General features: G+C 38.9%; 1 protein-coding gene across 1 annotated transcript; it reads left to right on the plus strand.

Annotated features, from left to right (window-relative positions):
- The first annotated feature begins 401 nt into the window (after positions 1 to 401).
- Positions 402 to 27607, plus strand: ALG8 (ALG8 alpha-1,3-glucosyltransferase). The gene is made up of 13 exons (XM_043580131.1): positions 402 to 563; positions 4239 to 4317; positions 9444 to 9637; positions 12345 to 12454; positions 14158 to 14225; positions 16489 to 16615; positions 16873 to 16976; positions 17671 to 17791; positions 20889 to 21028; positions 22606 to 22745; positions 24062 to 24159; positions 24475 to 24547; positions 26977 to 27607. Exons 1-13 carry the CDS (start codon positions 469 to 471, stop codon positions 27206 to 27208), a joined length of 1581 nt encoding a protein of 526 aa, XP_043436066.1. The 5' UTR covers positions 402 to 468; the 3' UTR covers positions 27209 to 27607.
- The last annotated feature ends 162 nt before the right edge of the window (positions 27608 to 27769 follow it).

The following is a 27769-nucleotide window of genomic DNA, read 5'->3' on the forward strand; positions in this document are numbered from 1 at the left end:
CATTAGGCACCTCCAGGATTCTCAGGTGCTTTCGACTACAACAACTCTCGGGTTACAATGCTGTCTCCTCCACTACGTCTCCGGTGCAAGATACGGTCCTCTCTCGCCTAGGTACCCCAAAGCCGGGTTTTGCCAGGCAAAAAGCAGGAAACGCCAGAGCAGACACCCAGCAACTATTTAAAGATAAGTATGAAGCAGCTAACGAAACTTAAACTTGTCGCCAACTTAACTTGTCGCCGTAAGAAATCCGCGCAGACACTGTCACGCCCTGCCGAGCCCTGGAGTGAGACGGGGCGGTGAAAGGACAGTTAGCGGGAGGTTTAAATGACACAGCACTAGAGTCCCACGGCCGGACTGGCTGAGCGCATGCGCGCGCAGCGGCCTAGGCACCGCCTCAGACGGCCTTTCCCGCATGCGCGGGAGCCCGGATGTGGCTCCAGTTGGTTGAAAGCGCCGGGCGCTACAGTAATGGCCGCTCTCGGAATTGCGATGGGTGGTGGCAATTGGTTTTCGGCTTTGGCGCTCGGGGTGACTCTCCTCAAATGCCTTCTCATCCCCACATAGTAAGGGACCCGCACCACGGTTGGTCAAAGCGGGAGAGAGAAGCGAGGATGCCCGTGGGTGGGAGGAGGAAAGGGAACTTGAACGCTCCTGTAGGCTCCGCTATGCTTTTGCTAAGCTTCCCGCTCCGCCGATTGATTGTTACTTGACCTGAGAACTAGATCATAGCCCTGGATGGCTGGGCTAGGCGCTGACTGACTTAAATGTTTTTAAGCCTTGGGTCTTCATCCTTAATATGCAGATTAAGAACACTCACCTCCACCATTCGTTCAGCTGTATTTAACAGTTGTCTGCTGGGCTAGGCAATAGAGATCCAGTGGTGAGAAAGACATTTCCGATTCTTGCCCTCAATAGATTAGTGGGGGCAGACAAAAACGAATGTTTCAGATTGTGATAGGATGTATACAAGAAATTGACTACAGGTCAAGGCTTTACCCCTCTTTTAGGAGGTGATGTTTGAGTTAAAATTTGAAGGATGAAAGAGAATAAGCCACGTAAAAATCAGTTCAAGCATAGGAGAGAATAAGTGTAAATGCCCTGTGGTAGGAAAAAAAACTCAAGAGCATTCTGGGAACAGAAAGTGACCCTTGTTGCTGAAGAGCATGATGGGAGGAGGAGAATGGCACAGGATGAGGTGGACAGTGGCCAGATCACACAGGATTAGATTGCTATTTGAAAAATAGAGGGGCAAGGCTGAAAGCATGGAAACCAGTTAGGAAGTATCCACCAAGTAATATGTATACTGTGGGTACTCAATATTAGTTTCCACCATCTGTTCATCCTAACTCTTATCCCATCATTTATCCTTTCATTCCTTTTCTCCCTTCCTTCCAGGTCTCCCCACCCCTTCCCAGTTTAGGTTTTGGTTTACTGGTATCATTTGGTTCAAGTTCTTGGTGATATCCTGCTGGGTGTGGAAGAACTGTATGGATAGAGTGTGCATTTATAGTGATGTGTCTATGTAATTATATAAGCAATGAAATGTGTGTAGGTTTAGCAAAATGACTTACAGGGACTTAGAAAAAGGAGTTGGTCAGTTGAACTTTCTGTGCAACTGAAAATAAATAAGAAACATATCTCCATTTTAAAAGCAAATTGGAAAAAAAAATCTTTCTAAAATGAAGAAATTCCTTTCAAATCGGAGTGAAAGGGAATTCTTTTTTTTTTTTTTAACTGTAGATCTGTGTATATAAAGTAATGTTTCTTGCTTTAGTTACTTCAGGGTTGTTACTTTCAATACTGCTCTTAGTCCAGGATTAAGAGCATATATAGTTGTAGTTAATGTTCTGCTTCTCAACTGCAAAACCCTCGGATGTGAGAGGGAAGGACTACAGCATTACGGTATTACAGGATAAATGTAAATATAGTGAACAAACTGTTAACTGCTTTTTGTATACCATGTACTGGGCTAGGTACTACAGGGGAGGACAAAATGGATATGATCACTAATCCTATAAAGGGTATAGTTTAGTAGGATAACAGTTCCAGCAACAAATCAAAGTAAATATGTAATTACACAACTACACTGGTGTTAAGTGTTAGGAAGAAAATTAGCCAGTAATCCTGTAGGAAAGTACTGTATGATCAAATGTTTAATCATGTAAATAGAATGTATTGTGTGCAAGTGTATCAAAATTGTTTTATTTCGTCATTCACTTCACTATGCTCTTGTTATGATGTGCTGAACAGGGAACATGGTTAGTGAAAGGAAGATAAACCTGGCTGTTACTACAAAACTTAGTTTAACAGTGTTTAAAGAACACAACTTTTTTATCTGTCTCATAATTTGGACCTCTTGTGTACATACTGCTAATAACATGAAGACCTTTCTCTGCACTATATGCAAATGGTAACTAAACAAAGCCACTTTGAATCCTTAAAGGTTCTTTCCAGGTTTATGACAGTAATTGTATTTACATTTTATGGTGCCTAGTATTGACATAGTGTTATATCTCTATAGTAAACAGATGAATCCATTAAAAAAAAGTGTTATAAGGGAAAAGAATGGGATTCTATAAGGGGACTAACTAAGGAGACTTACTTAGATTGGGTGTCAAGGAAAGTCTCAGGAATTGACATGTAATTGGAGGCCTGAAGACCACGCCCAGTACATGTCTTTTGATAAACATAGGTAAATGTATTTCTGTTGACTACTGAATATACTTAGAAATTAAAATGCTAGCTCAGTTTTGAATTGTGATTTTGAGGAATCCAAAGGAAATTAAGGGGACATTGTCAGCAAGAATTTGGAGATACCTATCTCTAGAACTCAGGAAAGAGATCAAGCTTGTACTGTGGTTTGGAAGTCATCATTATACCATTAATAATGGAAGCAATAAGAATGAATAAGATTGTCCAGAGTAGAGTAAGTTGCATAAAAAGAGGACCAAGAACTGAACATAGGGGATCATCAGAGTTTACCTGATGAATATTGGAATGGAAAGCCATGAAAGTTGGCTAGGAAACTCAGGAGATAGCTGACACTGGAAAGGTCGTATAAAACATTGGAAAGTGTTAATCGGGTTTTGTTGTGGAACTCGTTGACTTTGATGATGAGTGGTTAACTCCACAGGAATGTGTTGAGCCCGTCTGTATATCAGGTGCTGTTCAAGACATGGAAGGGAAATACTGCAGTAGACAAATGGGAAAAGAAAATTATTCTGAAGAGGGGAGAAAGGCACAGAATATGCCACCCCAAAATATGTCTCTTTGCCATAAGGATTATTTGGGGCTGATTATTTGGAGAAACTGCAGATACAGGAGAAGCTCTGAAAACAGTAGAAGTTACCCTTTTAATAAGATTTGTAAGTTTTTCCTTTTTATAAGGAAAATTTATGTGAGAAAGGGGGCCTGTACCAGAAAGAGAGCTGTTACCAGAGATCACTTTTCCACCTGACTTATCTGCTGGCAGGGTGACCTTTGTGCACCAAACATCTTCGCACTTGAATTTCTTCTCCCCATTTGAAGCCCCAGGCTCCTATCCCTGTCCTTAGTTCAGGGTGGTATATAAGCCTTAATCATTTAGCCACCGTTTAAGCCTCATGTCTTTCTCATCTCTTTTCGGGCTCCCATATATACATATATTATTAAAATTGGCTTTTTTTTTCTCCTGTTAAATTTGTCTTATGTCAGTTTAATTCTTAGACCAGCTACAGAACTTGGAAGGGTAGAAGAGAAAATGTTTCTTTCCCTGCAGGAGAGATTCTTGACTATATTTACACATAGTGAGGAATTAGGAGACATGGGAAAGGCAGGGCAGGGGCCTTTTCTCACCTTCTCCATCTGATGAACTCCTACTCATCCTTGAAGTTCTAGCTGGTGTGTGAAGCATTTTCCAGATAATGAATATTGTTAGAATTCTTTGTGAACAAGAGTAAGTGACCTCTGAGCAATAGCCAGAGGACCTCCCTTAAGAAAGAGTATGGGATTTTGCCCAGCCCTTTAGATAACTCCAAGAACCTTTTCACTTACTTGTAGATCCCCAACTTTTCCAGAAGGAGGTCTGGCCTTCAGATAAGTGAGGTGTCTCGGGATTATGTAATGCCTGTTTGTGTTTTTAGAGGATCATGAACTGTGGCTGTATAGGAGTGTTAGTCCATTTAAAAGCATAATTTTAGAAATGTGAAATTGATAAATGTAACAAAATCTCATTTTACTCATCTGATTACTTTGAATAGCCATTCCACAGATTTTGAAGTACACCGAAACTGGCTTGCTATCACTCACAGTTTGCCAGTATCACAGTGGTATTATGAGGTAAGTTTAAATTTTCACTTTTTTGGTGGATTGTCTTTTACAGTGATGTGTGAAATCATATAAGCCTTACTGATATCAGAAGTTTTCCATGTGATTATAGCTCTAATTAATCTTTATAAAAATTGTACTTTTTCCTCAGTTCTGTCCTCTGGCACTATTAGGGAATCCCTGTACTTCAAAATGAGTTTCCCAAACAATAAATTAGAAATTATAATATTTGCCACACCCCTTTTGAAAGAATTTGGGACTGGGAAAGAGGAATAATTAGATTCCAGGCCTGGCTCTGTCACAACATAGAAAATATATTTCATTTCTCTGAGCCTTAGTTTCTCATCTGGCACATAAAGATTAGGAATGAATTATTTCTAAGATCCTGCCCATCCCCACTATTTATGAAAAAAGAAATAATCAAATGTGATATATAGGTTTCTGATAATATACAAACCATTCTCTTCTATTATTTTTGAAAACTATGTATTTTTATTTCTGGTATGAATTACTAAGTTGCATATGATATTTCAGAAGTGTCTTGATCAAAAATAGCACTCTGCTGCAGGGAGGTTTTTTTAAGACAATCTGCAAAGTTTTCTCTTAATTCATTGTTGCTTTTTGGGTTTGTTTGTTTGTTTGTTTGTTGTCAGATCAGAATAGTCCTTTGTACCAAAAAAGCTTAAGAACAATTGACCTAAGGGACCGAGTTCTTCTCACATAATAACATTATAAGTATTTGATAGGAATGCTAAGGTCTTTAAGTAATTGCTTTAGTGTAAGATAGTTCAGTTTGCATGTATACATATCCACTAGAAGACATTTTGTGTGGCCTAGCAGTCAAGAGTTTGGGGCTGTGATTCCAGACCACCTCTCCGTGACTTTCCGTTCTGCCAGCTAACACCCATGCTGAGTGACTGTGGGCAAACTGCTTGACCTCTCAAAGCCTCAACATCCCTAACTATTAAATGATAATAAGTATTAGAGTGAAATGAATATGATGCTTATAATACTTAGCACAGTGCTTGGAACAGAAGTGCTCAGTAAACATTAAGAGTTATTAAGAATTAGCATTATTCATATCATGACCCTTAGACTGTAAATAAGAAGGCAGCCCCCTGTCTTCTCTTTCTCTCTGACCATTCCTTCCTTGTCTCCTTTGTTAACTTTTCCTCATCTGTACACCCTTTAAACAGCTGGTACTCTAGGGTTCTCTTTGTGGTACAGAATTTCAGTTCTGTAACTCTTTCTGGATGTCCTCTCATTTGTTCCTATAACCTTCACCACTGTCTGTTAACTTAGGATTCCTAAAACACTATTTAGGCCAAAGCTGTATTCTTTATCAATTTATTTTAGATAAAAGAGTCTTATATAAAAGATACTCTTGTGGTACCTGGCTGGCTCCATCAGTAGAGCATGCAGCTCTTGATTTCAGGGTTGTGAGTTCAAGCCCCACATTGGAAATAGAGCTTACTAAAGGAAAAAAAAAGTATTCTTGTAATGGTATACTTCTTTGTTCTTCCTGCTCTGCTCAAAAATAACCACAAGAGCCAATAAGGAGCAAAACTCAGTTGTGGGCAAGGCTTGACTCTATGAGACAAGAACCTCACAGTAGGGGATAAGGCTGGAGAGGCACATGAGGTCAGGTCTGGAAGGGTCTCTTTGACATGGTAAGGAGAGTGAAGATGTGAGCAGTGGACTACCTAACTGTGACTTCAAACCTACCTTTCTGCTCTGGCTTCAGCTTAAATTGATTGGTCGACTGGTTGGGAAAGACACCAAAGAGACCCACAGTAAATACTTGTGGAATGAACACAGTTGTTTTGAATCTTCATATGAAGAAGTTGGATATTTCTTTTTTTTTCTTTAAAGTTTATTGGTTTATTTTGAGAGATAGAGAGCATGCGCATGCACACACATGAGTGGGAGAGGGGCAGAGAGAAGGAAAGAGAATTCCAAGCAGGCTCCAGTGCCATCAGTGAAGAGCCCAACATGGGTCTCAAACTCTCAAACCCTAAGATCATGACCGGAGTTGAAATCAAGAGTCAGATGATTAACCAACTGAGCCACCCAGGCGCCGTGAAGTTAGATGTTTCTATATCTGAAGAAATAGCTCTTCTTGAGAGCAAGATAGAGTTGCTCATATTAAGCAGTGTGGTAAGCAGCCAAGGGCGTTGCACCTAAGACCAGATATCATGAAACCAGCACAGGCTGACAACTCCTAGAACTGATAACCAGCAGAACCAGAAGAAGCCTGCAAAGACCCAAGACTGATTAAGCTCCTTTAAAAAGGGAGGACTTTTGCAGCAAACTGTCAGACTCTCCAGACGTTGAATACAGTGAAAGGGTCACTGGGTCTTTGCAGGCTTCTTCTGGTTCTGCTGGTTATCAGTTCTGGGAGTTGTCAGCATGTTCTGGTTTCATGATATATGGTCTTAGTTGCAACGCCCTTGGCTGCTTACCACACTACTTGACATGAGCTACTGCTTGACATGAGTGACTCCATCTTGCTCTCTACAGCTCTGTTGTACTAGCTTACTGAGCTAATGGATTTGGAGTCAGAAGCCCCAGATTTTAGTTCCACTTCTGCCAAATATTAGTTAAGTGATGGAACTGTTTACTTGGGAGGAAATGATAGCTAATAGCCTAACTGGCTTCCCCAAAACTGTTGAGGTAAGAAAATGGCCCAGATGGAAATCCTTGAGGTCCAGAGAACCTTCTCAGCTAGATTTGGAAAGTCTTTGTGTGGGGAATAGGAGCAGCGTGTAGAAAGCCTCTGAGTGGTATGGAATTGGGAATAGCAAAGAAACGACAGGGACATTTTATTTTGGAAAAATGGCCATCTCCCAGGCAGCACCTGTCCCTCCCAGTTTTTTTCAATGCTTTTCCTATTCCCCATTTTATTTAAAGTAATAAATGTTCCAAATAAGGTAAAGTAGGACAAAACCTTTTACACTTCTGTAGAGTAAATGGCTCTTTCAGGGTAGAGTGAACTCTGACATAGAAACTGTAGCTGGGAACTGCAGATGTTAAAGTTTAAGTTGATGTTGACTTTCCTGGAATTATATGGAGCAGTAATTTCTAAATTTGTTTCTTAAATATCTATACCCTAGCAAGAAAACATTAAAAAAAATTTTTTTAAGTTTATTTATTTTGAGAGACCGAGCACATACAGGGAGGGGCAGAGGGAGAGGGAGAGAGAGAGAATCCCAAGTAGCTTCTGCACTATGCAGAGCCCGATGCAGGTCTCCAACTCACAAACCGTGAGATCATGACCTGAGCTGAAATCAAGAGCTGGACGCTTAACCTACTGAGCCACCCAGATACCCCGCAAGAAAACATTTTAATCATTTACTACTCCATGTGAGTTTATTTATAAATTATAAAAGTACTGCCTTATTAATATACTATTAAAAGTAGACATTAAACAGGATGAAATTAAAAAATAGAATTTCTAACTTTTCTTTCTCCAATTTAATAGCTCATCTTGTTTACACTCCCCATTGAAAACTTGGGATTAGGGAAGGAACTTTTCATAGAGAATTTAATGGGTGGGTTCATAGCCTGAGTGCTTAAGACATACAGCCTCTGGGTTTGCCTCAGATCTGAGGCTTTCTACATGTTGGTACTTGCAGGGGGAGGAAACAAGCTACTTCTTGTCTGGACCCAAAGTTGTCATTTAGCCTTACCATGAACAAAGAGCTAACAAGTAGTTTGTCAGAGTCTCTCTCACCTCATTTTATACCACAGAGCGACCCTAAATAGTAGTCCCTATGAGCACCCACTTAGTACCCAGTGAACCTTCAGTGCAATTCCAGAAGGAGAGGAATTTCCCATTGAAAAGAGCAACAAATACAGAGTAGGGAGATTATTATTACCATCTGAGCTCTTAGAGGTGCAAGGTCTGAGTTTAGTTTTAGGGACATCCTATGGTGATAGCAATAATTTTTTAAATGATAAATAATATTTACGGACACTTTGTTTCTGGTTCAATACTATGTAAATAGTATTTGAAATGCGTATGTAAAATTTAATGCAGTAATGAGGTAGGTACATCCCTGTTGTTTGGGTGAGGAAATGGAGACTTAGAGTAATCTAACAAAACATAATACCTGAAGTTATATATTTCATATACTATTTCATATGATCTGTATTTTCATTTACTCATTAGTGATTGCTTATTTATTTAACTAATGATTTTTTCATACTTAATATATCAGGCACTTACTAAAGGTTCAGAATACAGAAATGGCAAGGAGTGACTTTTGCTCTCTTAATCTCAGTATCTGGTAACCTATAAGAACAAAAGATAAATAGCATTTGTGTTATCTTTTGTCATTCATAACTGTGTTTCATATGTATTATATCAATTAACCCTCACAATACCTCATTTTACGAATAGAGAAGTTGAGTCTCTGAGACAGAACTTGAACCCAAGCTAGTGAATCATTTGTTATACCATAGCTCCCTTTTTTTTTTTTATTTTTTTATTTTTTTTTTCAACGTTTATTTATTTTTGGGACAGAGAGAGACAGAGCATGAACGGGGGAGGGGCAGAGAGAGAGGGAGACACAGAATCGGAAACAGGCTCCAGGCTCTGAGCCATCAGCCCAGAGCCTGACGTGGGGCTCGAACTCACGGACCGCGAGATCGTGACCTGGCTGAAGTCGGACGCTTAACCGACTGCGCCACCCAGGCGCCCCCATAGCTCCCTTTTTATATATTTAGATGAGTAGCACCATGTCAGAACCAAGGTTATTATTGCAAGTTTCATTAATTTTCTTTGAAATATAGTTAATTCTATTTAAGGAAAATTGAAGACTATTATTAAATAACTTAGGAACCAGGTTTTGGTGGTCTGCTCAGTCTTACATAGAAATTACTCTATAATTTAATCATTTATTTAATTTTTTTTTTTTTTTTAATCTCTGTACTCATTGTGGGACTTGAACTCACAATCCCAAAATCAAGAGTCGCACACTCTTCCAACTGAGCCAGCCAGGCACCCCAGGTCATATTTTGAATGCAATTTTATTTCATGTGCTTTTTTAAAGACTAGAGAGTGAGGATTTTCAGTCTTTACACCCACTTTGTTTATTCAGTTATTTAGGATATGTTCTATTTTTTTATTTTTACAGGCAACTTCAGAATGGACCTTGGATTATCCGCCTTTTTTTGCATGGTTTGAGTATGCCCTGTCACATGTTGCCAAATATTTTGATCAAGAGATGCTGAATGTCCGTAATCTGAACTATTCCAGCTCGAGAACCTTATTTTTCCAGAGATTTTCTGTCATCTTTACAGATGCACTCTTTGTGTATGCTGTCCACGAGTAAGTCTGAGAATGTCATTTTGTGTGGAAGGTGTTGAGGACATAATACAATATTAAGTAGTATTAACTGGTTCTTCATTTGAGAGAAACAAAGCTCACATGATAGCAAATTCTAGAATAGTTCTGAACTCTGTTACTGTGTTTTAAACTGTACAGTGAGTAATTACAGTAGGTAGTCTAGCTATATCTTGTGGAAGACAATGGGGAATGAGGTGGGATTACAAGGCAGAGGCAGAACAAGAGATTGTGAGTGTTCTGAGGAGTAGTCTCATGTAGAGTTCCATGACCATTTCTCCTGCTCAGAATGGCTCCATATGCTTTTCTTTCCTTTCTTGTAACCGGCCCCCAGAGGTTTCTGTGACCTACCCTATTCTTTAGGATATACACACACATACATACAGCACACACACTCGTGTACACATATTCATTGTGCTGACCACCAATGGAGTGTCCATTCTAGTAAACTCAGGAAACCTTACTGAGTGCTTTTAGTTGTTGTTTCTGGACTCTTTCCTCCATGAAGACTCTTCACTAACTTAAAATTTTTTTTTAACCTTTATTCATTTTAGAGAAACAGAGCACAGGCAGGGGGGAGGGGCAGAGAGAGAGGGAGAGAGAGAATTGGAAGCAGACTCCAGGCTCTGAACTCTCAGTACATGAGCTATGAGATCATGACCAGAGCCGAAGTCTGACACTTAACCGACTGAGCCACCCAGGCGCCTTAGACTCTTCAGTAATTTTAAGTTATGTTTATATTTTATATTTTTATGCTTTGCATCTTTTACTTATAAATTAATTTTAGTTGAATAGACATATATACAATGTCTTGCACAGTGACTTGTAAGTAGTAAGTTCTCGGTTAATGTTGGTTCCTATTCTGTCCCAATACTTTATTAAGCCTGCTGGAATGATGTGACAGACCACCAGCTGTGTCCCTTCATGACCCTTGTCACAAATGGATCATTTCTATTTGTGAGGCCCTCTACACTGAACCCCTGCCCCATTTAGGCAAGAGTCCCTTGGCAATGTTTTAACCCCTGCTCATTCTCAAGGAGTAGTTCCCACTTGACACCTTAACATTCAATCTGTTTATGACCTAGCAAGAGTTGGAAGGGAAGGTGAGTTGTGATGTACTCCTTTAAACTCAAAATGGTTGAATTGAAGTTCCTAGAGAAGGCATATAAGCAGAAGGAAGAGGGAATAGAATTCATTTCTACCTACAGTGTAGAAGGAACAGTTAAATAAGATATAAATTGTTGAGATCTATGTCCCAGTTCCCAGAACCAGGCACAAAGTATAGACAGTAACTTACTTAATTTTCTCAATTACCCTGTAAGGTTACTGTCTCTGTTGAGGAAATGGGCTCCATGGAGGAAAAGCAGAACACCTTTTGCTAACCCCTCTTTAATTGCATCTTTATGGTCTGTTTCTTTTTTTAGGCTTAGATTTCTGTTTCTGCGATTTGCCGATACTCAGACATATTTTTTAAAATCCTTTTTCTGGGATTATACATCGTTGTCAAAATTTTGGAAAACAGGAAACCACACATGTACACAAAGTAGAAGTGACCCATACTCCTCCATTTACAGCTATCACCATCACCATTTTGCTATATATTATTTCATTCTCTCTTCTATGTCTGAATATAATTTTTATAAAATAAAAATAGGATCATGATTTTTTCATTTGCTATTGTCATTTAATAATAGATCTTGACCTTTAAATGATACACATTTTTAATAAATGTTTTTAAAATTATTTGGACAATCAGGAGCTGTGAGTTTGTGGCTCTATTTTTTTTTTTTTAAGGGGATGTTAGATCTGATAGGATTTATTTATTTATTTTTAATGTTCACTTTTGAGAGAGAGAAACAGAGCATGAGCAGGGGAGGGTCAGAGAGATAGGGAGACATAGAATCTGAAGCAGTTTACAGGCTCTGAGCTGTCAGCACAGAGCCCAACATGGGGCTCAAACTCATGAACCGTGAGATCATGACCTGAGCCAAAGTTGGAGCTTAATCAACTGAGCCACTGAGGCACCCCATTCTACTTTTTTTCAAATGTTTATTTATTTATTTTTGAGAGCGAGAGAGTAAGTAGGGGAGCAGTAGAGAGAGAGGGAGGGATTAAATCCCAAGCAGGCTCTGTGCTGTCAGGGCATAGCCCAATGCAGGGCTCGAACCCACAAACCATGACTTGAGCCAAAATCAAGAGTCGGACGCTTAACCAACTGAGCCATCCAGGTGCTCCTCGTGGCTCTATTTTTAATTTGGCTGCTATGATATATAATTTTGAGTACCATATTATTCTGGTCTGCATTTTTTTATTATAGTTGATATACAATGTTACACTGTTATATTAGTTTCAGGTATGGTCTGCATTTTTTACACTTCAGGACTAAATAGTGTGTGCCCTCTCAACTTTCAAAATCCTTCCCTTTGAGTTTATGGTGGCTGTTTGTTTATTTTTCATTTTACTAAATGAAGACTGTTTCAAATCAGCAGAGCTGAAAAAGAGACACGGAACTGACCCTGAGGTCTTTGTTTCTGCTGTCACCTTTTTAAGCAGTCAAGAACAGCATGGACAGTTTATCAGGAATAGCTAATAAAATATGTCTGAGTGTATCAGAGTGTACTCTGTAGTGGTATGGTGATGTTCTAATGAAGATAAAAGATCTTTCTGCTTCCTTCCTGGTGTTCCACTGTAGGTGCTGTAAATGCATTGATGGGAAAAAAGCAGGTAAAGAACTTACAGAGAAGCCAAAGTTTATTCTATCAGTGTTACTGCTGTGGAACTTCGGGTTGTTAATCGTGGACCGTATCCTTGACATTTTCTGCACTATTCCCTTACTTACTCTGATATATACTAAGTATGAGATTAATTATTTCTTTGGTGGTAATTCTGAAATGTGAGCTGCTTTTGAGAATGGGTGTGGGGTGGGTCCGTGGGTTCCCAAAACTGTGGTTTCTATGGGTTCTCCCAACTGTACCAGACACTGATTTTTAGAGCACTTTGTTTCTGAAAAGCTAGTGGTGATATTCAAGAACCAGTTAAACCATCAGTAAAGCAATATTCTGGGATTTGTTAACTGTCTTTAGATTCATCAGATACATATATCTTACATAGTTTTAGAACACATTATTCTAAATACCTTTTCTAGGAAAGGGCCTGTCTCAGTGTTACATATGGGACCAGGCAGACCTTCATGCTCTTCTACCACCTTAGATTACCACATATTAACAGGCAAAGTTCTTAAATCCAGAAGATACGAATGAAACTAAAATCTTAACGACAGGAGCCTAATATTTTACAGTTTTCATAAAGGTAGCCATGTGTGAGGAAAACACCCGCACTTTGGTTCAAGTCTGACCTGGACTCAGCTCTTAGGTATGGCATTGCAGTAGCTTTAGGCCGTGTGTAGATTAATGGCTCTGAGCTCTGATGTCCTCACAGGTTCGTCGTGAGGCTTACTAAGATTGTGTATATATACTATAAACGAGGGGGTGCTGCATGCCAGTGGCCTTCAGTAGCTGTTAGGTCCCTTCCTTTCTCATCCCTAATTTAAAAAACAAAACCAGAAAACTCCCTGTCCTGTAGCTGCTGGGTCTTTAAGATAGAAAAAACATGGGAAAGTTTCCTGGTTTTCTTTTTAAACATAATTTTTTTTTATCCCCTATATAATCCTTGGCACTCTATACATTTATTTTATTTTATTTTTTATTTTTTAAAATTTACATCCAAATTAGTTAGCATATAGTGCAACAATGATTTCAGGAGTAGATTCCTTAGTGCCCCTTACCCATTTAGCCCATCCCCCCTCCCACAACCACTCCCGTAACCCTCAGTTTGTTCTCCATATTTATGAGTCTCTTCTGTTTTGTCCTCCTCCCTGTTTTTATATTATTTTGCTTCCCTTTCCTTATGTTTATCTGCTTTGTCTCTTAAAGTCCTCATATGAGTGATTTTTGTCTTTCTCTAATTTCACTTAACATAATACCCTCCAGTTCCATCCACGTAGTTGCAAATAGCAAGATTTCATTCTTTTTGAAAAGAGTAACACTCCATTGTATATATATACCACATCTTCTTTATCCATTCATCCATTGATGGACATTTGGGCTCTTTCCATACTTTGGCTATTGTTGATAGTGCTGCCATAAACATGGGGGTGCATGTGTCCCTTCGAAACAGCACACCTGTATCCCGTGGATAAATGCCTAGTAGTGCACTTGCTGGGTCGTAGGGTAATTCTATTTTTAGTTTTTTGAGGAACCTCCATACTGTTTTCCAGAGTGGCTGCACCAGCTTGCATTCCCAGGCACTATATACATTTTAATTAGAGTTTGTCTAAGGTTTGACTCTGTTTATAGAAAACACATTAATGAGAAGTTCAAACTGGAGGAATATTTTTGTCTTTAGTTTACCTATTAGGAAAGCATTTGCATTTTTATATTCAATCTGCCGGCACAATTCAACTTAAATTTGGTATCCTCTGTTGTCTTTCCTTAATCTAAGTCCAGATATTCATTTCCAGTACAATGGTTTTTTATTTGGATTAATGCTACTCTCCATTGCACGATTATTTCAGGTAAATACAAAATAGGCTGATTAGATTTTTGCCCTTAAGTCTGACTTTGAGCTTTGAAAGGCAACAATAAGTTGGTGATGGGTAGACTTATTTGATGAACTGTTTTGAATTGTCAAGCACTATAGATAATTTTATTGCATATTTCTTATAAATCCCATCTTCTCTTTTGACAATAATTTTCTTCCTTTTACGCATAGACTCTAGAAACTTGTTAGAGGGTGGCAGGCCTGAAATAAACTTGTGTTGCTATATTTGGCTGGAATCATTTACCTAGGAATGAAGTCTCCAGTTTTTACAATATAATAACTGATGGTGGGGTTTTGTCGTCAGAAGTATAAAGCATAGTGTAATGGAAAGTATGGGATTTGGAATCAGAAGATTTGAGTTGAAATCCTGACTGACCCTAATGAACTGTATGACTCAGACAGGGCTCACACAAATGCATTGGCTACTTTGGGTTAGGTACATTATATATAATATCTTATTGAGTAAACCTCACAACTATTCTATGAAATTATTGTCATTATTTTCCTCCTCTTTATAGAGGAAGAAATCAGAAGTTCATATTTTGGGGTCACCTCTCTGTATGCTGGATAAGAATCCTTAGCACTGGCGTTTAGGAATTTATAGGGAATTTTGATTCACAGTCAGGTTTGGGAACCATTACCCGAAAGTAAGTCATTTAACCCCCTCAGCCACAGTTTTTGCATCCATAAAATGAAATGTACCTCTTATTACATTCTTATTTGTAAAATGGGGGCCCCCTACCTCACAGGGACTTTGGAAAGATCAAATTTGATAATCTGCTTTAAAATTCTTTGTCAACTATAAATGTCTGGATAAGTTTTTGTCTTTTAACCATAAAAAGCCATGTAGCACTTAGAGCATAATTGGCATTCAGTGAATGATTGTTAAATAAAGTTTAGCTAAACCTTCTCTGAATCTTAAGTTGAAAAAGCGGTGATCAGAGATCTGGAAACAACCCATTATTTTTCCTGATCATTCCTCACTCATCTATTCTAGAGCACACCCTGATGAGACAGTGAGAGAAGGAACCTGGCCTTTCATGGCCCCTTTGGCAGCTTCCTTCCTGAACCACAGGAACATTATCTCATTTGATCCCCAAATTCCTGTGAGGTAGGTAGAATTCAGATTTATTTAGTTATAGTCAACTTGGGGATTTTTTGTTGTTGTTGTTTATTTGTTTTAAATCAGAATGCCTTTAGTTCTTGTAGGTAGTTTGTTAGGATCAAGTACTGTACTTGGTGCCTTCAGCCTGATACTACTATATGTTACCTGATCTATAACACCAGATTTAGGTGGCTCTTTGGTAGCATAACATCATATGTATTCTTTCATACTCTCATCCCCAGGTCCAGGGGATGAGGGTGATTGAATTCTCTGGGCTTCAGATCTTTAAGGAGCATTGGGGTGTGTTTTTATGATAATGTGTCCTGTACCTTAGCATCAAGCTTAGTATTAAATAAATATTTGTTGCATTAATGAACTAGGCTCAGTATAAAAACTAACTAGAATCACTTGCCTGTTTTCTCCTTATACTGCATATAGAATATTTGCCTGAAATTTAAAACCTTTTTATTATAGCAAATTTAAATCATATACAAAAGTAGAGAAAATAAGAATAGCACAGTGATCTACACACAAACACACACAAGATTATTTTGAAACATATCCCAGATGATTTCATTCATTAAGCATGTCAGAATATAGATTTTAAAATATGTATTTTTTAAATTGTGTTGAAATACACATAAAATTAACTATCAACCTTTTTTTTTAGTGTACAGGCTAGTATTGTTTTAAGTATATTCACATTGTTATGCAACCAGTCTCCAGGGTTTTTTTTTATTTTTTAATAAACTTAATTTTTAAAAATAGTCCTAGGTTTATAGAAAAGTTAACAAAGATAGTACAGAGAGTCCTTGTGCCCCTCACCCATTTTCCCCTCATGTCACCATCTTACATAACTATGACACTTTCATAGTTCATTCTTTCAACAAGACTAAAAAACACTATTGTACACCTAAAACCAGCATAACACTGTATGGTTAACTATCTGGAATTAAAATTAAAACTTAAAAAACAAAAAAAGACTAAAAAATCAACATTGGTGCTGCACTTAGATTTCACCAGTTTTTCCACTAATGTTATTTTTCTGTTCCAGGATCCAACCAGGATACTACATTACTACATTCAGTTTACCCTGAATTTTAAAGTGATATTTCCCTTTTAAATCTCCTAGAAAAGGCATATGGAAGGAGCATTTCTCTTTGCTGTTCTTCTACACTTCAAGCACATCTACCTCTATGTAGCCCCGGCTTATGGTGTATACCTGCTACGGTCTTACTGTTTCACTGCAAATAAACCAGGCAAGTTTTAGTGACAATAACAAAACCTTTATTTTCTTTTTCCTTGATTTGGTAGCTTGCTTCATGAGAGGATTTTATGAGGCACAGCAGATATCTCTCGTTTATTGATCCTATAAACCCTTGACCATTCTGACTTTTCTGTGCTCTTGTCACATCATGAAGGTTGGTGTGCTATCAGGGGATACTTCTGGTTTTAGCACATTGTATAAGTTATGGTTTTCCATGCTCCTGGTAACGGTAATGTTCCTTTTCTGTAGATGGATCCATCCGATGGAACAGTTTCAGCTTTGTCCGTGTTATCTCTCTAGGACTGATTGTTTTTTTAGTTTCTGCTCTTTCACTGGGTCCCTTCCTAGCCTTGGTAAGTCCTTTATTTTTTAAATTAAGTAATACATGTTTTTTGTTGTTGCTGCTGCTGTTTAGAAAAAAATAATAAAACAAAGAATGTATAAAAGAAGCAAATCTTTTTTCTGATTCTTCCCCAGTATGACTCCCCAAAGACAGAATGGTGTTCTTTCAGACATTTTGGTTCATATTCAAATACGTATCTGTATGTTTACATGTTTAACTATATGTCTTTCACACACATAGACACACACACTTACACACAGAATTGATGATCATTGTTTGCAGATTTCCTTATTTGCTCATTTGCTTACTTGTGATAATTTATTTGTAACTCCAAAATCAATACTAATGGTGTTGCATAGTCATTCACTGACAACATTCAAAGTGCCTAGAATATTATAGATGTTCGATGAATATTTTTCATTTTCCCCTTTTTCCCTCACCCTGGGGTCTCCTCCTTTGCAGCTCGTAAATTCTTCCCTTATTATAATTATCTCATAGCAGTACTGGACTGGTATTCAGCATATCTTGTCCCACTCAACAGATGAGTAGGTTAGACAAGAGGAGGTTCTGTGAACTGCTCAGGATCACACAACTACTTGAGGGAACAAGGACTAGAACTTTCTACATGCTATGTCACAGATGGTTCTTTAGTTCTCTTTTTGCATTTGGAAAAGATCGGTCACTGTTTAATCTCTTTTCTACAGAACCAACTGCCTCAAGTCTTGTCCCGACTCTTCCCTTTCAAGAGAGGCCTCTGCCATGCATATTGGGCTCCAAACTTCTGGGCTTTGTACAATGCTTTGGACAAAGTGCTCTCCATCATCGGTATAGTAGCCAGCCTTCTTACTTAGACGATGGATTTGGACAAGTCATACTGAGAAATGGAAAATCCTGCTTTGTGTTTTGAATGTGGCTGAACTGTTTGTTCTCCGGCCTTGTGTTTCAGTCTTCAGAATAAACAGGGGAGCAGTTCTAGGGACTAAGGTTTCAGTGTAGTAGACAGGCTGTGTTCCTTATAAAAACCATTTGTGGCAATGAGGTTGATCCTTTGCTTTGGAAAAAAAAATACAACATTTAGACATTTTTAAAAGGTAATTTTTTCCTTGAGTAAAATGTTATTCAGCAGTTAACTCTGCTTTTAAACTTAAATGTGTGCAGAAGGAAAGAAGACTGTGTAAGCTGTGACTCTAGGTGTTCTATCAGTAAGGAAAATGATAGTCATGCATGAGATGAGAAGAAATGGGAAACCTAGGCTAGGCTTTTAAGTTTGGGTTGTGATAAAATAATAATAATAATAATAATGTATATCTTGAGATGGTTCTACTGAAAATAATTCACTCTAGAATAACTCACAGTAGTTTGTGAATATAGCCTAGCTTAATGGGAAATGGGGAGGATCAAGAGAAAGGTCAGTAAACTTTGTCTGAAAAAAAATGGGCCAGATAGTAAACAGTTTAGGCTTGGCAGACCACATAAGGTGTTTTTGTTTGTTTGTTTTACCACCTTGAAAAATATAAAAACTCTTCCTAGCTTCGGGCTATGCAAAAATTAGTCACAGGCTGGGGATTTGGCCCTCAAGGTAGAATTTGCCAATTCCTGATCTAGAGTCTGATGATTTGGTTGGAGGCCCACCTGCATAAATGAGTGGCTCTGTGGCATTCTTCAAGTCACTTGATTCTTCTAGTGAGTATAATAAGAGGATAATGTAGTAACTGTACCAATGCACTATGTTGTAAGAAACATGCAATAATAAAAAAATGCTAGGTTGTTAGTAGCAGGGGCGTTGTAGCCAGACAGATCTGAGTTTAATTCTACCACCTATCACTTGTGTGACTTTGGACAAGTTATACATGTCTCTGTGCCTCAGGGGTCTGAAAGTAATGGCTACAAAGCTCTTGGCACAAGTAGCTGCTGTCACTGTTTTGGTGCATACTTAAAGGAAATCATAATTTGGTATTATCCCTCACCCACTGTGAATCCAGCCTTGATGTCCAAGGACTCTTACAAGGAATTTCTTAACACTTATATTCAAAAACCTTAAATAACCAGCATGGTATGAGGTATAAGGGCCACTTTCCTTGTCCGAGTGAGAAAACTAGGCTGTACGTTATCTTATATATCTGCCTCTTCAAAGATATCTTGGTCATGAATAGACACTTTTCTAAAGAAGACATCCAGATAGCCAACATGCACATGAAAAGATGCTCAACGTCACCCCTTATCAGGGAAATACAAATCAAAACCACACTGAGATACCACCTCACGCCAGTCAGAGTGGCTAAAATGAACAAATCAGGAGACTATAGATGCTGGCAAGAATGTGGAGAAACGGGAACCCTCTTGCACCGTTGGTGGGAATGCAAACTGGAGCAGCCGCTCTGGACAACAGTGTGGCGGTTCCTCAAAAAATTAAAAATAGATCTACCCTATGACCCAGCAATAGCACTGCTAGGAATTTACCCAAGGGATACAGGAGTGCTGATGCATAGGGGTATTTGTACCCCAGTGTGTATAGCAGCACTTTCAACAATAGCCAAATTATGGAAAGAGCCTAAATGTCCATCAACTGATGAATGGATAAAGAAGATGTGGTTAATATATACAATGGAATACTACTTGGCAATGAGAGAGAATGATATCTGGCCATTTGTAGCAACGTGGATGGAACTGGAGAGTATTATGCTAAGTGAAATAAGTCAGGCAGAGAAAGACAGATACATGTTTTCACTCATGTGGATCCTAAGAAACTTAACGGAAGTCCATGGGGGAGGGAAAGGGGGGGGGGTTTACAGAGAGAGAAGGAGGCAAACCATAACAGACTCTTAAATCCTGGGAACAAACTGAGGGTTGATGGGGGGTGGGGGAGAGAGGAAAGTGGGTGATGGGTATTGAGGAGGGCACCTGTTGGGATGAGCACTGGGTGTTGTATGGAAACCAATTTGACAACAAATTATATTTAATATATAAAGAAAAAGATGTCTTGGTCAGTGGCGGTAGCTTTAAGAGAGACTCATCAGACTGAAGGGAAAAGGAAAGAGGTTAATGAATACAAAATAATTTGGTAGTGTACACCTCCCCACATTTCACTGATTTTCAGTAGACCTTGTCTACTACAAGGCCGTGCTCAGACTGTCCTTGGCTGTCCTATTAGCTTGTTTGGGATGGGATTTGCATCATCATCCTCAGACTTGGTCATCTAATAAGTATTCCTTGAACACGTATGTGCTGGGGATAAAAATGGATTAATCATCATTTCTGCTTTTAAGAAATCCAATACAGTGGAGGAAATGAGTGCATAAACAGATACAGGGCAGTAGAGTGAACACTAGATAGAGACATGTACAGGGTCCATATGTGTGTACCTAGCCCACAAGAAAATCAGCTCTACTTTTTTATTTAAAAGATTTCTCAGATGAGGGAGTGAATTAGGAGTTAACTTAGAGAAGTGATTAGGCCATTCTAAGCTAAGGGGACAAGTGTGGAGAGTGCTATGTCAATTCATTGTGGCCAAGCCACATTTAATCAAGCAGAGGATATGAGATTGGAGAGGAAGAGGCTAGATCATGGAAGACAGTTTATGCCGTGCTTGGGAATATGGACTTTATAGGCAATGAAGGATTCCAAGCTGGGATGTGACCATGGTCAGACTTGCATTTTAGAAGCCTGCTTCATTTTAGAGGTGAGAGAGAGCAGATTGATATTCATACTGTCTGCACGAATTCCCTGTTCCAGTGCAAAAAGCTGCTTTGCATCATATGATCTCAAGACCAGAGGCATTTTAGATAGAATAATAGTACAGAGTTGAGTTTTAATACAGCTCGACCTTGAAGCAACAATAAGATTTAGTAGATTTTTTTTTTCTCGAGGAGTTGGTTGACCAAATATTGATAAAAATAAAACAAAATATCTACTTATTCTCTAGGTTTGGAATTGAAACTTCTTGATCCCAACAAAATTCCCAAGGCCTCAATGACAAGTGGTTTGGTTCAGCAGTTCCAACACACAGTCCTTCCCTCAGTGACTCCCTTGGCCACCCTCATCTGCACTCTGATTGCCATATTGGTAAGAATTCACCCACGGTACTCATTTCTTGAGTTTTCTCTGCTTTTCTTTTGTGTGGCTGGTTAATTTCATCTTTCAGGTTTTTCCAACTATAGGACAAATACCATAGCTGTCATCCTGCTGCAGACTGAGGTATTTCAGAGCAATTCTTAGAGTAATTTTGAACACCTTAAGGAAAGATTACTAGTACGACCTCTGCAAGAGAGATCCTTGCTGTGGCTGTTGGATCATTTGTTCATGATCTGAGGGGAAAAAAAGAAAATCCCAGAGAGGAAGGGCCAAGGACTGCACTGTGGAGAAGGAAAATGTGTGTAGTGGGAACATCCAGGTTTCTGTTGTTGTTTTCATCCGTGGCTAACTGGTCAAAAATCCAAAGTTGCCTGGACTGCGTGGATATTTTGTCTTGATGATGACAATCAGTTAAGAGAGTCAACAGTGGCTCTTTGAGTGTCAAACATTGAATCTAACATGACTCAGATGGTGTTAGAGGCTTCGTTCATAGCTGTTGTTGTTTGTGATCATGATGCTCTCAATTTCATGATATGATTTTAATGGCATTCAGTATAAATAACTCAATTCTACTTTAATTATACTCAGTTTTAATTTTGGTTTCTAAAAGATCAAACCTATTAAGATACCTGACCTCGCTTAATTAAGTGGCAGTGCTGATGGGTAATTAAGTTCTGCTGGCCTACTTGTTCCCATGTTCTAACTGCCTAAAACTTTCTAAAACGTCAGCCTCATAAGCTGCATATGGAAGGCCCTAGTTTTATTATAAATTACAATCCAGCCCACAAAGCTAAGTATGTATTTATTAATATGGTAAAATCTAATTTATTATTAGCCTCAAAATGTTTTTGAACTTTTGTAGTTTGACCTGATATCAGTCATTCATTATTAATTCTGATGAACAGAATTAATTTGTTTAAAGTTTATTTATTTCTTTTGAGAGAGACCGTGAGCAGGGGAGGGACAGAGAGAGAAGGAGACAGAGAATCCTAAATAGGCTCCATGCACAGAGCCCCCCCCAACACAGGGCTCAGAAAACTGAAACTGCAAGATCATGACCAGAGCCAAAGTAAAGAGTCAGACATTCAACTGACTGAACCACCTAGGTGCCCTGAACAGAATTAATATTAATCAGTTAAATATGTATTTCCAAAGGCCTTGTTTTCTGAGTAGGTTTTTAGTTTTTGTTGTTGTTGTTTTGTTCTGTTTTTGAGAGGGAGTGTGCATGAGCCAGGGAGGGTCAGAGGGAGAGAGAGAATCCCAAGTAGTCTCTGTGCTGTGAGCACACAGCCCGACTCAGGGCTTGATTTCACAACCATGAGATCATGACCTGAGCTGAAATCAGGAGTCAGACACTTAACTGACTGAGCCATCCAGGCGCCCCCTGTGTAGTTTTCTATAACTTCTGGTGGAATGTTCACATGGTGATGAATTAACCCAGTGTAAGGGAGAATAGTCTAAGATGTACTGGTTTGCAGAGATGATATAAATTGTATTCGCCCGAACAATGTTTCTGTAAAGCCTATTTTGAGTGATACTGAAGTTTTATCTTTGCCTGTTGTTTCTAGCCCTCTGTTTTCTGTCTCTGGTTTAAACCCCAAGGGCCCAGAGGCTTTCTGCGATGTCTAATTCTTTGTGCCTTGAGCTCCTTCCTATTTGGGTGGCACGTCCATGAAAAAGCCATACTTCTTGCAGTTCTCCCGATGAGGTAAGCACATAACTCAGTCAGCCGGCATTTCTGGCAGATTTCGTAATGAGCCTGTTGTTTTCCATTTGACATGTTCAGTGGGATAGGCAAAGGCAAAGACGTACAGGAATAGATTTATACTAGGACAGGACAGGGATGCTTAACTTGGGATCGCTGGGCCTGGGAATATGCACACACAGTTACTGCTGTTTTTTGTTAAGGGTACTACAGCAATTAAGAACCATGATACAAGGTGTTAGACCTGGATATTGAATGGCAGCATGGTATAGAAAAGCATAGGCTTTGGTGTCACCTCATTGGCGAAAATAAGATTTCATGGTTTCTTGTTAAGTGTTGTTAGAGTGATGATTGAGTCCATTATGGAGTAAAATTTAATATTTGTACAGAACTTCACATTTTGCAGAACTCTTGTTGAGGTGGTTTTTGGTGGGGAGAAGAGGGGTTTGGTTGGGTTTTTTTCTTTTTGCATTTTTTTTTCTTTTGAGCCTCACAGCAACCTTTAAGGTAATTAGGATAAATGGATATCATCCCGTCTTAACATCTACAGAAACTGGGCTCAGAGAGTCTAAATGACTTATCCAAAGCCACACAGCTAGCAAGTAGCACAGTTAGGACTTAAACCTGAATGTTATCATGCTGGTTCCTATGATCTTTTCACTGTACCATGCTAAAAAATTAAAAATTAAAAAAAATTAAATGCAGTAGTGTCCATTTTGCATATAATTAAATCCTGATAGATAGATGATATTAGAATTAGCCTTTTTTTTTCCTTGAGATTTTTCTTAAATCTTGAGAGAAATTAAGCTCTGAAGGAAGCTTAAGCAAATTTGTCACGTCAGTATATGGCTTGTCTGGATTCATTCAGCAACGTAGAGTTTCCAAATTAAGAAATAGAGCAAAACATCTAATGTCTTTAATTAGAACTCATACTAAGCACCATCAGGCATGGGGCACTGCCCAAGAGAAGAGCTCCAGGTCTGGAAATTAAACTCCCAAGTCCTGTCTCCCTGGCTACCACGACTAGGCAGCTCCTAGTCCCACCATGTCCCTTCCTGTGGGGAAGGCAGTTACTCAGGGAAGCAAGACTCTTTTTCAATACTCCCCAATTCAGTGTGGTACATTCTTCCATCAGTTGCTTAAATTTTCCCACGAAATTAATATTCTCAATTACATTGGACTTGTAGCAAAGATCAGTATGTTAGCTTATGCATAAGCCAGTGCTAGAAATAATAGATGCCGTTTATTCAAGCTGTCTGCTGCAAGTGTAAGTTTCAGTTGTTGTTTTAAGGAATTATTATAAGAATTTTTATTTTTAGCCTTCTTTCTGTGGGAAAAGCAGGAGATGCTTCAATTTTTCTGATTCTGACCACAACGGGACATTATTCCCTCTTCCCTCTGCTCTTCACTGCACCAGGTAAACAGCTTTTTATTTTAGAGAGAGAGATTTGGTTGCCATGCCTTTTTCATCAGGGCCTAGAGATCAATGTATCTCATGTAAATGACCTTAAAATCTCTTGGAAGGAGAGAGCTCCTCCATGCTCTTAAATAAAACCTCTAATTTGTTCCTAATCCTCAGTATCTTTAGATGTCACAAAGATGCATCATTAAGCTCAAAAAGCATTGCTAGCACTATATAGCTGTGCCAGTGTGCTTATTGTATTGCCTTGAGTATCATATATCTTTCTGTGATCAACTGAATTATCATCTGTATTTTTTTTTCTTTTAACAGAACTTCCCACTAAAATCTTACTCATGTTACTATTTACCACCTATAGTATTTCCTCACTGAAGACTCTATTCAGGTAATCCAAAAGAGTACATTTAAAATTATGTTTGCTGTTGTGAAATGTTTATTCCTAAATGGTCCGTTAAGCCTTTAAAAAATATTTTTTTTCAATGTTTATTTTTGAGAGAGAGAGTGCACGAGCAGGGGAGGCACAGAGAGAGAGGAGGACAGAGGATGTGAAGCAGGCTCCACACTAACAGCTGAGAGCCCAATGTGGGGTTCGAACTTACAAACCATGAGATCATGACCTGAGCCCAAAAAGCTGCCAGAATTTTTTTAGGGACAAATTACCCATAATCACATCACTCTGACATGACAACATAGTTCATGTCTTTAACTGAAGGACTATTTGAGGAGGGACTACCTAACTTAAATTAAAACCTTATATGAAAACTTAATATTAGAATGTAAAATATGCATTATGAGTAAAGCCACATAAATATAGATGCATAAAGCTAATATACATGTAGGGGCACCTGGGTGGCTCAGTCAGTTAAGCGTCTGACTCTTGGTTTTGGCTCAGGTCATGATCTCATGGTTCAGGGATTTGAGCCCCACATTGGGCTCCACACTGACATGCGGAATCTGCTTGGGATTCTCTATCTCCCTCTCTCTCTGCCCCTCCCCTGCTTGCTCTCTCTGTCTCTCAAAATCAATAAATAAACTTCAAAAAATATTTTTAAAAAATTTTTTTAATGTTTATTTTTGAGAGAGAGAGAGAGAGAGAGAGAGAGAGAGAGAGAGCCAGCGGGGGAGGGGCAGAGAGAGAGAGAGAGAGAGAGACACAGAAACCGAAGCAGACTTCAGGCCCTGAGCTGTCAGCACAGAGCCTGACGTGGGACTCAAACCCATGAGCTGTGAGATCACTATCTGAGCCGAAGTCAGACGCTCAACCCACTGAGCCACCCAGGCGCCCCTACTTCAAAAAATATTTTTAAATAAATATATGTAAAAATTCTTGTTGTAGAATTATGGGTAGAATTTTTTCTCTTCTAAACTTAATATAATGTTATCCATATAATTTTTTTAAAGCTCCTTTATGATTCATATCTGATTATGTCCATAAGCCTCATATACTTAATTATATTACAACTCAGTTCTCACCATATGACCCAGCAATTCCACTGTTAGTATATACCCAAAAGAACTGAAAAGAGGAACTCAAACAGATACTTGTACACAGTGTCCATTGCAGCTTTATTCACTGTGCCAAAAGGTGGAAACAGCCCAAGTGTTCATCAGCAAATGAATGGCTAAACAAAAGGTGGTGTATACATACAGTGGAGTACTGATCACTCAGAAAGAGGAAGGAAGTTCTGATGTGTGCTACAACAGGGATGAACCTTGAAAACATGGGCTATGTCCATCAACTGATGAATGGATAAAGAAATTGTGGTTTATATACACAATGGAATATTACATGGCAATGAGAAAAAATGAAATATGGCCTTTTGTAGCAACGTGGATGGAACTGGAGAGTGTGATGCTAAGCGAAATAAGCCATACAGAGAAAGACAGATACCATATGTTTTCACTCTTATGTGGATCCTGAGAAACTTAACAGGAACCCATGGGGGAGGGGAAGAAAAAAAAAAAAAAAAAGAGGTTAGAATGGGAGAGAGCCAAAGCATAAGAGACTGTTAAAAACTGAGAACAAACTGAGGGTTGATGGGGGGTGGGAGGGAGGAGAGGGTGGGTGATGGGTATTGAGGAGGGCACCTTTTGGGATGAGCACTGGGTGTTGTATGGAAACCAATTTGTCAATAAATTTCAGAAAAAAAAAAAAAAAAAAAAAAAAAAAGAAAACATGGGCTAAGTGAACTAAGCCAGACACAGAAGGACAAATACTATATAAATGCTGTAGAATAGGCAAATTCATAGAGACAAAAAGTAAATTAGAGGTTACAGAGTAGAGGTGCGGGAGGAGGAATGGGGAGTGATTATTGCTTGATGTTTCCAGAGATTCTGTTGGGGTGATGAAAATGTTTTGAAAGTGGATAGTGATGTTGGTAGCAGAACACTATCAATACACTTACTGGACTGAATGGCATACTTAAAAATGGTTAAATAGCAAGTTGTATGTTATTTTACCAAAAGAAAAGCGTCCTGAAAACCATCAATTACCTATTGTGTAGCATTTTTTTACATCAGCGTCACAGCATCCAGCTCCCTTTCCTCCCCCAGATGCAGAGCTGGTTCTCTCAGCAGCTTCACTGAGGCGACAGCATGGGTAGATGATGACTGGGTAAATCTGGATTGTTGAGCTAGTGCAGTGGTATATCATTCTCCATTTTTTCTAAATGTGAAATTGAATGCACTCTTTTGACAATGGCTTTGGCTATCATTCACATCAGGACGGTGCAGGTGGGAAGCTTCAGCTGAGAGATGTTTGCTAAACCAGGATGACTTGTTTAAAATGAGACTTTTCTCTCCTTTTGTCTTCAGAAAAGAAAAACCTCTTTTTAATTGGTTGGAAACTTTCTACCTCCTTGGCTTGGGGCCTCTGGAAGTCTTCTGTGAATTTGTATTCCCTTTCACCTCCTGGAAGCTGAAGTACCCCTTTATCCCTTTGTTACTGACCTCAGTGTATTGTGCAGCCGGCATCACATATGCTTGGTTCAAACTGTATGTTTCAGTGTTGTCTGACCCTCCTTCCAGCAAGACAAAGAAACAATGAATAAAGGAACTGCTTGGATGCCTTCCAAGCAATTATTTCATGGGAAATTAATCAGAACTTGAAGAAAGTTGCTGGTGGCATGAACCATTCATTTCAGTGGTTCTGTTTGGAAGACCATTCTTCTAAACTTCGCCTTGCCCAGCCTAGCGACGTGATTGTCACCATGGTGAGAAGCCACTTATCCTCCCTAAGCAATGAAGCACATTTGAAACAAATCTCGCCTTGCCCTGTTCAAGTCATCTGAGATGATTCAGACTGCTGTGCTTGCTCACAGCAAGCAGGGAGTCTACCAACAACATGATTATTTGTAGCCTGTGATGACCATTGTCAGGCCATAAGGCATAATTAGAATCATGTGCTAAGGGAAATAGAAATAAAATGCTGTTTTGTATTTCTGAACAAGAATGTTCTGGATCATTGTCCGCTCCTATATTTTCCTACTGGCGTGTGCACACAAACAGGTGATGTTCTGTCCCCATTCTATACACCTTGTTCCAAGAGGTGGTTTTTGTTGTTGGGTTTTTTGTTTTTTTTTAATTATACAATAACAATACTCACAAA

Source organism: Prionailurus bengalensis, chromosome D1, assembly GCF_016509475.1.
Source record: "Prionailurus bengalensis isolate Pbe53 chromosome D1, Fcat_Pben_1.1_paternal_pri, whole genome shotgun sequence".
Taxonomy (NCBI): Eukaryota; Metazoa; Chordata; class Mammalia; order Carnivora; family Felidae; genus Prionailurus; species Prionailurus bengalensis.

Excerpts from the sequence above, each read along its gene's own strand:
- ALG8 (XM_043580131.1), top strand. The coding sequence starts at position 469 with ATGGCCGCTCTCGGAATTGCGATGGGTGGTGGCAATTGGTTTTCGGCT. Across the intron at positions 17,792-20,888 it reads CAAAGTGCTCTCCATCATCG|GTTTGGAATTGAAACTTCTT; the intron begins GTATAGTAGCCA and ends CTTATTCTCTAG. Across the intron at positions 24,548-26,976 it reads TCACTGAAGACTCTATTCAG|AAAAGAAAAACCTCTTTTTA; the intron begins GTAATCCAAAAG and ends TTTTGTCTTCAG.